At 28.2% G+C, this 10415-nt stretch overlaps 1 protein-coding gene across 1 annotated transcript; it reads right to left on the bottom strand.

Moving 5' to 3' along the window:
- Positions 1 to 273: 273 nt before the first annotated feature.
- On the bottom strand, positions 274 to 1181 carry LOC111385131 (cyclin-dependent protein kinase inhibitor SMR10-like). Its single transcript, XM_023009510.1, has one exon. The coding sequence runs from the start codon at positions 931 to 933 to the stop codon at positions 415 to 417; it is 519 nt and encodes a 172-aa protein (XP_022865278.1). The 5' UTR covers positions 934 to 1181; the 3' UTR covers positions 274 to 414.
- Positions 1182 to 10415: the final 9234 nt, after the last annotated feature.

The raw sequence follows: 10415 nt of genomic DNA, 5'->3' as shown, positions 1-10415 counted from the left end.
TTTTATTCCACATTCAATTCCAAATGGGAAAAAAAAAAGGGAAGGAAAAATCCTTGTAACTGAAAGTACCTTCTCTTCTTTTCACAAACATAACACCTTGATTACAAAAGAAATGGAAGCAATAAATTCTCTCCTTTACTCCATAGTCTGTACTGGCAAGTCTAACCTCTAATTTTTTAAAACTGTTATCTTCATAGTTGAAATAAAATAAAAATTTACTAAAATATTAATCCCGCTTCGAAAATTTCCAGATATAACTACAAGAAAACTAAGTTAAATGAATTCTTTGAAGTAAAAATATGTTTATATTTTCAATATATATAGTCAAGAAAACCATGAACATTAAGAAAAAGAACCTCATTATTTTTTAGAATAAATAATCTTACTGTATAGAGAGAGAGGTGTCGTAAACATTTATTCATCATCATTGCTTCGAGCTTTCTTGATTTTGTGTTCATTATCATCTCGAGGCCTTGGAGGGAACATTGATTCGATCTCGGCCGACACATCAAGCTGGAGGCGCCTACGAATTCTTGATGGCGATAATTTTCTTTTCGTAGATGATCTGGTTTTTCTTGGTGCTGGCGGGCACTGCTTGACCACTGGGATTTTGTGATCCGAAGACGTCGGCGTTTTGAACCCTTCATCATATTCTTCTACCTCGGACTGTGCTAAACATGGCTTTTTAGATTCTCGAGAAGAAAATATTGCCTTAACCTCTTCTTCTTCATCTTTGTGATGAGTATCTTGATCATCTTGTTTTGTTACATTAACTTGACCACCATCTGACACAATATCTTGTGAATAATCTGGATCGTCCACCTTAGATTCTGAAAGAATGTCGAGTTTAATCTCCTTTGGCTCTTCTTTGACGAGAAAATACTCTGCACTTGACATTCTCACGCATGAAGACTGCTCAACGTCTGAGCACATGAAATGAAACGAGGGTGGGTGGGGGTGGGGTGGAGGATTGAGGGAGTCAAGAAGAGAAAATGGTGGGTTGTTAGAGAATTCCTACATGAAATGTAATCGTCAAGATCACCATCTTTTGTTTTCCTTTAATTGATTATTTTCACCGAGTTTCTTTAGATATTTGGAGTTTTTCTCTGTGCTTTTGAAGCAAGAAGTAGACCGAGAAATTTAAAGAGAGAGAGAGAAATGTTAGTGATGACGGTAGAGGAGGTTATCAAACAGTATCTTAAGGAGGATCCAATGCGCACAAACTCTCGTAGTCATATACGTTTGCAATTAGTACTTATATTCTGTTTAATGAAAATAAGCAGCTTTTCCTGTTTTCTGATTAATCTCTACGCACTTTGATGCAACCTATGCACGTGGTTGATAAATGGGGACCATCGACAAATCTTTAATTTCTCTTCATATCTTTTCAACTATTTTATCACCTGCTTAGTTTATGTTGCAAGCAACTACATTTAGTTCCTCTTTGATCCCATTAATTTCTTGTAATGTAGCCTACGTTTATTTTCCATTCTTTCCCTATTAAAATGAAAAATATAACTGTTATTTATCACATCAAGCCACAAAATTTGAATTTCTATATTTTGTGTGGAGCTTATAACGATTATATTTTTCATTCCCATTCTTACAAAAATGAAAAACCAATGGGGCCGTATTATGAAATAGTGAATTGATGAAAAATGTGTGATTAAAAAAATGAATTTTTTTGATTTACGTGTAATATTATTTTATGAAGAATGTGTGATTGAACATAAGTAATGTGTAAAAAATAATGGAAAAAAAAAAGGGCTCAAACAGGGGCTTACTCAAGTGCCAAGAACTAAATTTTAGTGCTTGTTTCATAAAAATCATTTAAGATATATTCCATTCGTCCCATTTATATAAACTGATTTTGTTTATCATTTTTTTGTCAAAAACTTCCTAATCTACCCTTGTTTATATTTCTACAATTTCAAGATTAAGTAGGAAAAATTGATTATAACTAAACAAATTAAATGATAATATATAAATAAACGAACAAAACAAAACAAAAATTATCAATAAATAGACAAAACTATATAATTGGGACAAGCAAATAAGAAAAGCCAGACTCTATATTTGGGACGATGGGAGTATCAATTTTTTAAGCAATAATTTTAACTACATATTGCGGAGGAACCATAATTTTTATTAACTTTCAATCAGAAAATTAATACTAACTTTTATCAAAATATTCTAAATCTAAAAATCTTTATCAAGCCATTTTTCTCGCTTATTCTCTATCATTACATTGAGAGCCGTTTGTCATTAATGACTCAACACGTTACTTCTCATTAATATATTACACTGCAAGTTTCTATTTGCTATCAAAATGTGGCCACCAAAATGTATAAAATTAATAGCATGTTTCGGAAGTATTTATCAAAATGTGACCACCATAATGTATAACACTTTATATATATCAATTATTTTAACTATTATTTTATTCTCAAAAAATTCAATTGCTATTTTAGTTTTATCTAAAATTATTGATTTTTCTTCATCATTCATCGATATATCTATTCATCCATAAATTAACATTATGTGATGTAGATAATTTTTTTTTTTTCATTTTCATTTTTTACCCAAAATTATACACATTCACTAGCTCTATTTATAGATTCTTCTCTTCTATGAAATTTTTTCACACATAAAAGAAAAAATTCATCAGCAATAGATATCAACAAAATTACGTATGCATTTTTAACAATTTTTTAACGTGCAAAATTACACCAAATTAGAATGAATAAGAAGATAACTTTTAGTTACAAAATAACAACTAATGTAAAAAATTATTTTAATTGATTTTGTTTAATTATTATTCATGGAACAATTTTTTTTAATAAGAATATAGCAATTACGAATTTTTGTTTGTTATGGAAATGTAGAAAGACTCAATGAAGTATTTTCTAAAAATTTTAATATTTTATTAACTTACAAACATTAATTTTTATTGATTTGAAGTTAGTTTTTAGGGAAGAAGATCATAAACCTTATATATTTTATTGAAATCTTTTAATCTTTAATAAAAAATCAATAATTAATATGCATTATATGGTGTAATTAAGAGTATGTTTAACTATTTTTAACGGCACATTAGTAAATGTGTGTTTTTTGTAACCATTATGTAAAATGTAATTTTGTAACATACGGTATATGAGAGTAATTATACCCTATATACAGGATGTATTTTATAAATTTCCCATTAAAAATATATGGTGCAATTAAGTCAAATAAGTTGTTATAAGGATCTTTTACTTGAAATATTTTTAAAGAATTATATGGTTCAATTAAGTCAAATAATTTGTTTGAAAATGGATATCCAATTGCTTGTGAATACACGTCTTTTGTGAGTGATATAACGTATTATTTATTTCTTATTAGCTACTTCTAAGAGCAACTTTGATCAAAAGATGATGTCTAGGTAAGAATTTGGAGAAGTCGTACATTGGATAGGAATAGAATTATCAAAAATGCAGTTGGTTAAAATTTTGAGAATCCAAGGGTCGAGGAGATTTAACAATTCAAATTTAAAAGATGGAAATGAAATAGTAAGAGACTTGTCGACTGAATATTCAATTTTCTCTATTTAAATTATCTTGCGGAAAATTTTAATGGTTGGTTCAAACTTCAAATGTCTCAACAAAAAAGAGGCTAGTGACTGTCACATTAAATGCTAATTTAAATGCAATGAATAAACCATTTAATTAGAAATGGTCCATGCACTATATATATATTGTGGCCCTTATCACTTCTTAACGTGCCCTCGCTCAAATGTTCCAAATAAATTAACACATATTCATAGTGGAAATATTAGTTGACCTTAATTAGAAACCTGTGTACCTAATTGCATATTAATAAGTCGACACCACTTTAAATTCAGGGTTAGTGACCTAGGATTCCAAACTGAAAATGGAAAAGCCTTTTGATTTTCATACTTTCTAAACTTATCTATGAGTTATACAATTATTGTCATCTTCTTAGAATATAACATATTGTTGAAAAGATGAGATTTGTTAATGGTTATCACATTTGTTTGACCTATGATTGCATCATTGCATGATTTTTAGAAATCAAAATCAATTTGAGGTATAACTGAAATATTGACCTAATTTGGTCAAGCACGTTATAATTGAATAGTTGACCTTACTTTTCAAGTGAAAACTAAATCTTGAAAATAGTTTAGGTGCGAAACCGTGAGTCATGAGCATTCATGATCGAGATAAAATTCCATTGTTCATAGATGTTAAATGGATCTTTTCTTTAATTTCTCGATGGTAAGGGTAGTTTATCTTGTTAAGTTCGATGTCTTAAAAACCTAGTTTACATAATTATCTAGCTAGAATTAGTTGTTGAATTGTATATGATTGGTTGAGTTTCGTCAATCTAAATTCTTGATACTTTGTGCAAGTTAATGAGTTTTTTGCATAAGTTGATGACATTCTCAAAATAACATAGAGCATCTATTTGTTTTAACAAAAGAATAGTTTTTAGTAAATTTTGATACAAGTTGATGAAATATGTGATCGAAAAATTGGTAAAAGTTATAGGTTCCATGCAATGTGGGATTAAAATTAAGCCCTCATTTTGGTGAAAAATGTATTTTTGAACAGTGATTTTTTGGAGAATATGTGGTTAAAAAGTAAAATAAAGTTCTCGATTTACGTATAAAATCATTTTATTGAAAAACGTGTTGTTGAAAATGAATTTTGAAAAAACGAGTTTTCCAAATAATGAAGCTCAAATAAGGGCTAATTATTGACTTTAACTTGAAATTTTATCAATTTTTTAGTTAAATCAAATAGGGGTAGAATTAAATAGAGTAGTGCTATTCATCTTCATTAACCACATTAGAGCCACATAGAATGGGATTATAACCCCAATAAGAAAAGTCCAAACCTGCCCAAACCCATTTACTGTTGGGGTAATTACACAAATACACTTAAAATCAGTAACTTTTTTGAAAAATCATTGTAAAAGATATTTGGTTTGTATTAAAATCTAATTTTAATCTAAGTTAAGCAGTCAATATTGACCACATCTTTCATAGGTACCACAACTTTTTAACAACATATTTCAAAAACTTCTATCATAATCTACTAAAAAAATCTAATTTTAATCCTACCAAACACCCTTTTAAATTATAATAAGCTTAAATTAGAAACTAAAAATCATATTAATTACTGTCAAAATCCACAATTAAAAAGAGCACATTACAAACTTCAAAAGCTTAGTCCTAACTCCCAAAGCTCATGAAAGCTCATTCTTCTTCTCCATTTTTTCACTAGTCAAAGTTGAACATGGATTGCACGTCATTCTAAAGTATTTTATAAGTGATGTAAAAGTAATATTTGGTACCAATTTGTTAAAGGATTTGATGAGTCTCGAACGAATTAAAGAAAATAAAATTTAGCATAAAATTTTAAGAGAAGAAAATTGTTCTCAAATTGTACTCTTAAAACTCAATTTCTATGATTCAATTTTTTTGTATTGATGAAATATTATAAATGAACAATCTTTTTATATTACATTTGGTACATAAAAATTAATAATTAATACATAAATTTAAACACTCATTAAAATTTCTAGATACATGAATATGAATAAATTCATCTACTATAACTCTAGATTCATATAATTCAAAAATCATCAAGTGAAAATTCATTGAATCTAGACTAATGTGAATGTTAATTAATTGAAAATTAATAACAAAAATTTCATAAACGACAACAATTATATAGTATTTATTACATATCGAAAAACTAAAAATATGGTATTATTGAAATAATTGAATCGTAGGTGGTTAAAATCGTCCAAAAAATAATTCTCCCTTGATATAATACTTTAATATATTATAGATAAATCCAAATTCACATGTGGACCATTAATGATGTTCCTTTCGAGGTAGTGACACGTGGCTTTCAAGATATTTACAAATCAAATCACCAAAATGTAAAGTTCATTGTATCTTTTAGTCACTGAAATTTAAGTTTGGAATATTAATCTGATATGATGAAAAGTCAATGCATTTACTCTATTTATTTGTTTATTATTTTTTTCCCCCAAGCTTTACGAGAAGGTTTTCGATTCACAAGCATTGGTACGGTCAAATTAAGACGATAACTTGCAGGTTCATTAGTTTTTCAATTTTGGGCAAAATAGAAAATCTTCTTGATAACTGAAGTGCACTTTTCTTGCTTGAAGTCAAATGGGTGGTTCATTCATGTCATGATATATCTAAGCTAATGAATACTTGGGAAACACGGTGGGCTAACAAATTCGGGATGCTTCTCTTACCGATTCATTGTAATAAATGTGATTCCAATCCACTCGAGTTCGTTAAAAAGGCAAAGCAATTATTGACAAAAAAAAAAAAAGGAAGAAGAAGAAGCCATCACTAGATGCTCCCTGCTCGTACAAAATCGGGGACCTTAACATGTCTTAATCTGGTTTATTTTTATTTTTATGCTGAAACAAATTACTTTCTTCGTAGGCCTTTGAGTGTAAATGAATTGAGTTAATATATATGAAAAATTAACTTTGATGAATCAATTTAAGTGATGTATGTAAGATATTTGTGAAAATGAGAATGTTGGAAAAAGTCTCAGTATCTTTTTTGAGCAATTAACTGGATGCATACTTGAGTGTTCTTGAAAATTTAAATATACAAATTTAAACATTGTTTTAATGTAGCATTCAATTCATATTTCTTTGAAACAATTCAATTGATCCATCCAAGGTGTTTGGGAAAATGAGAATGTAAAAAAATGACATTCTATCACTTTTCTAAGAAAAAGTTGCAGTATCTTATTTGAGCAATTAACTAGATGAATACAAGTGTGTATTTGAAAATCTAAATATACGAATTCAAACATTGTTTTATTCTTGCACGTAATTCATATTTCTTTGAATTAATTCAACTTAAGCATCCAAGGTGTTTTTGAAAATGAGAATTCGAAAAAAATGATTTTCTGAAAAGGTCCCAATATCTTATTGGAAAAATTAATTAGATGCATATTTATGTCTGTTTGGAAATTTAAATATAGGAATTCAAATCTTGTTTTAATCTTGAATTTAATTCATATTTATCTGAATCAATTCAATTGGTGCATTCAAGGCGTTTGCGAAAATGAGAATGTTAAAACGTGACATTCTGGCACTTCTTTCTGAAAAAAGTTGCAGTATCTCATCATTTCTCTTTGAAAAATCGCAGTGTCTCATGAGAACAATTAACTAAATGTATACATATGTGTTTTTCAAAATTTATATATACGAATTCAAACCTTATTTCAATCATGCATTCAATTCATATTTCTTTGATTAATTCAATTGATGAATCCAAGGCGTTTGAAAAAGTGAGAATATGAAAAAATGACAATCTATCCCTTTTCTCTAAAAAAGTCACAGTATCTCATTAGAGTAATTAACTATATACGTATGTATGTATTTTTGAAAATTTATATATACGAATTCAAACCTTGTTTCAATATTGTATTCAATTCATATTTCATGGATCAATTCAATCCATGCATCCAATGTGTTTGCTAAAACAAGAATGTGAAAATATCACATTATCTCATTGAAGCAATTAACCATATGCATACTTGTGTGTTTGGAAATTTAAATATATGAATTCAAATATTATTTTAGTCTTGAATTCAGCTCATATTTCTTTGAATCAATTTAATCGATGAATCCAAGATGAAAATGCAAATGTGAAAAAGTGACATTACTGAAAAAAGTTGTAGTATCTCATTGAAACAATTAACTAGATGCATACATATATATGTGTTCAAAAATTTAAATATACGAAATCAGACATTATTTTAATTGTGCATTCAATTAATATTTCTTTGAATCAACTCAATTGGTGCATCCAAGGTGTTTGTGAAAATGAGAATGTGAAAAAATGACATTCTGTAATTTTTCTTTGAAAAAGTCACAATATCTCATTGGAACAATTAATTAAATGCATATTTGTGTGTGTGTGAAAATTTAAATATACAAATTCAAACCTTATTTTAATCTTGCATTCAATTCATTTTTTTTGAAATTAATTCAATCGATTCATCCAAGGTGTTTGCAAAAATAAGAATGTGAAAAGTGAGATAAAATCTTAATATTTCATTGGAATAATTAACTAGATGCATACTTATGTGTGTTTGAAAATTTTAATTTACGAATTCAAATCTTTTTTTTTTAATTAATATTGCATTTGATTCATATTTATTTGAATCAAATCAATTTATGCATCCAAAGTGTTGGTGAAAATGAAAATGTGAAAAGTGACATTTCTTCAAAAAAGTTGTAGTATCTTATTGGAGCAACTAGCTAAATTGATACCTATATGTGTTAAGAAATTTAAATATATGGATTCAAATATTGTTTTAATTTTGCATTCAATTTACATTTCTTTGAAGCAATTGATGCGTCCATGGTGTTTGCGAAAATAAGAATGGGAATAAGTACCGCATTTAGAAAGTTGAGGTATTTGGAGTACGAAACTGGCTTCATGAGAAATGTTAACATCAACCAATCCATCTGCATTTTTCATATAATCTCCCTTTTTCTTATAATGCAATTTTTGGTCTAACTATCCCTTTTTCAACATATTTTGTTGAGCTAGCATAAAAGGGAATGCATATTAAAATTTAGAAAAGTGAGATAACATCTCCAAATAAAGATACAAGGACCTGTGCAAAACCTAGAATCTTAGAGCTGCAATAACTTACATCGTCATCGATTCATTGGACAAAAAAAACTCTTTGATTTCTATTTCTAGAAAGGTAATACAAAATTATCTCTCATCGTCAATATTTTTACTCAATAAAGAATTTGGCGGGATATTCCTTTTCCTTCCGTAATTGAGCACTTATTTTATATTTTTCTTTTTCTTCTTCTCCCTTTTTTTTTTTTTTTTTTTTTTGGGTGTTTGTATGCTCAAAGGAGGGACAGGGTTGAAGCACTCTAGGACATCCTCAAAAAAGCAACAAACAACAAAAAAATTAACAAAATAGTGACAAACACTAAAAGAAGTGGGAAATTTTAAAATTGACACACTCAAAAAAGTGATAGAAATTCAAAAAATGACAAACACTAAAAAAAGTGACAAAAATTTTTAAAAATGACGAACACTCAAAAGTGAAAGGGAAAAAAAAAAAGAACACTCAAAAGGAAACATAGTCTACCCATATAGGAATTTTTTGTAATGTCTCAAAATTATTTCATGTCAAAAAAACCAATGTAAAAAAAATCATATTCTAGTTCTTTACTTGGCCATTTACCGTTCACATAAAATTTGAGATGGCTCGTTTTATTGACAATGATTAAAGAAGTTGAAGTCTAATTAATTTCTTTTCCTCTCGACGTCCTGTCACTGTCATCTTCAATGTTCTTGGTCAAAAATCATAGAGAAGTTGTATTGCTTTTATGTATTTATACTTAGACATTGGAAACTCACGCAAATATCTCAATGACAACAAAATAAATATTATTCCCAATTACTATGTTATGAATGTGAACAGTATCTAGGTAAAATTGCTCCCGATCAACGTCCAAGTGAAATAACTACTACCACAACAATTACAAGCACATAATAACAAGATAAAAAATAAAATTCTGGACAAGACTTTAAACTCGAAAAGAATAGCCTAGTATTCATAAGGCGACTTCCAATGGTGAATAACAAAAAAGCTATTTTTATTCCAAATGAATTGCAATTATTCTTGATTACTGCAAATAACAATAATGCACTTCTGTATTATAGAGCCATCGGCTTTTTTGAACTTTGTCCAATGAAAAAAGCGAAAACGGGATTTCCTGGTAAATCCCCTTAAAGAGATTATAATACAAGGGCCATCATTGCAAAGCCCTTAGGCCATCTCCAACACTACACCATTTTGTACCAAATTTTACACCAAACCAAAATTCATCTCCAACCATTACATCAAAAATTACACCAAATAAACAGTGTTTTACCACCTTCTTCCCTTTTTTTATTCTTTATAATTTACTTATTTGAAATATTATTTATTTAATTATTTCATAAATACATAAATTACAAAATAAATAATAATGTTAAATTACAGAAAAGATTAAATTTATTAATAAATATAAAAAAACATAGAACAATTAATAAAAATACTACAACAACGAAAATATGAAATCATGTCATCAGAAAATAGTATAATACATTTCGAATTTGGATAGACGATATTATGAAGTCGCTAAATTTTTGCAATATAATTCTCAGAATTCATATATTCATCTCACAAATGATCGATTAATGCATTTCGAAGTGCAATGTAAGTTTCTTTATCCTTGATTTGTCTGTGACGAGCAAGAAATTCCTGAAAATGTCGATTTTGTTTGGAAATTATTTTAGCGATTTTGGAGGATCTGGAAGTGATCTTCCAGAT

Source organism: Olea europaea, unplaced genomic scaffold, assembly GCF_002742605.1.
Source record: "Olea europaea var. sylvestris unplaced genomic scaffold, O_europaea_v1 scaffold309, whole genome shotgun sequence".
In the NCBI taxonomy this organism is placed as follows: Eukaryota; Viridiplantae; Streptophyta; class Magnoliopsida; order Lamiales; family Oleaceae; genus Olea; species Olea europaea.
The sequence above is the reverse complement of the archived record's forward strand: the minus strand, read 5'-3'. Positions and strand labels throughout refer to the sequence as shown.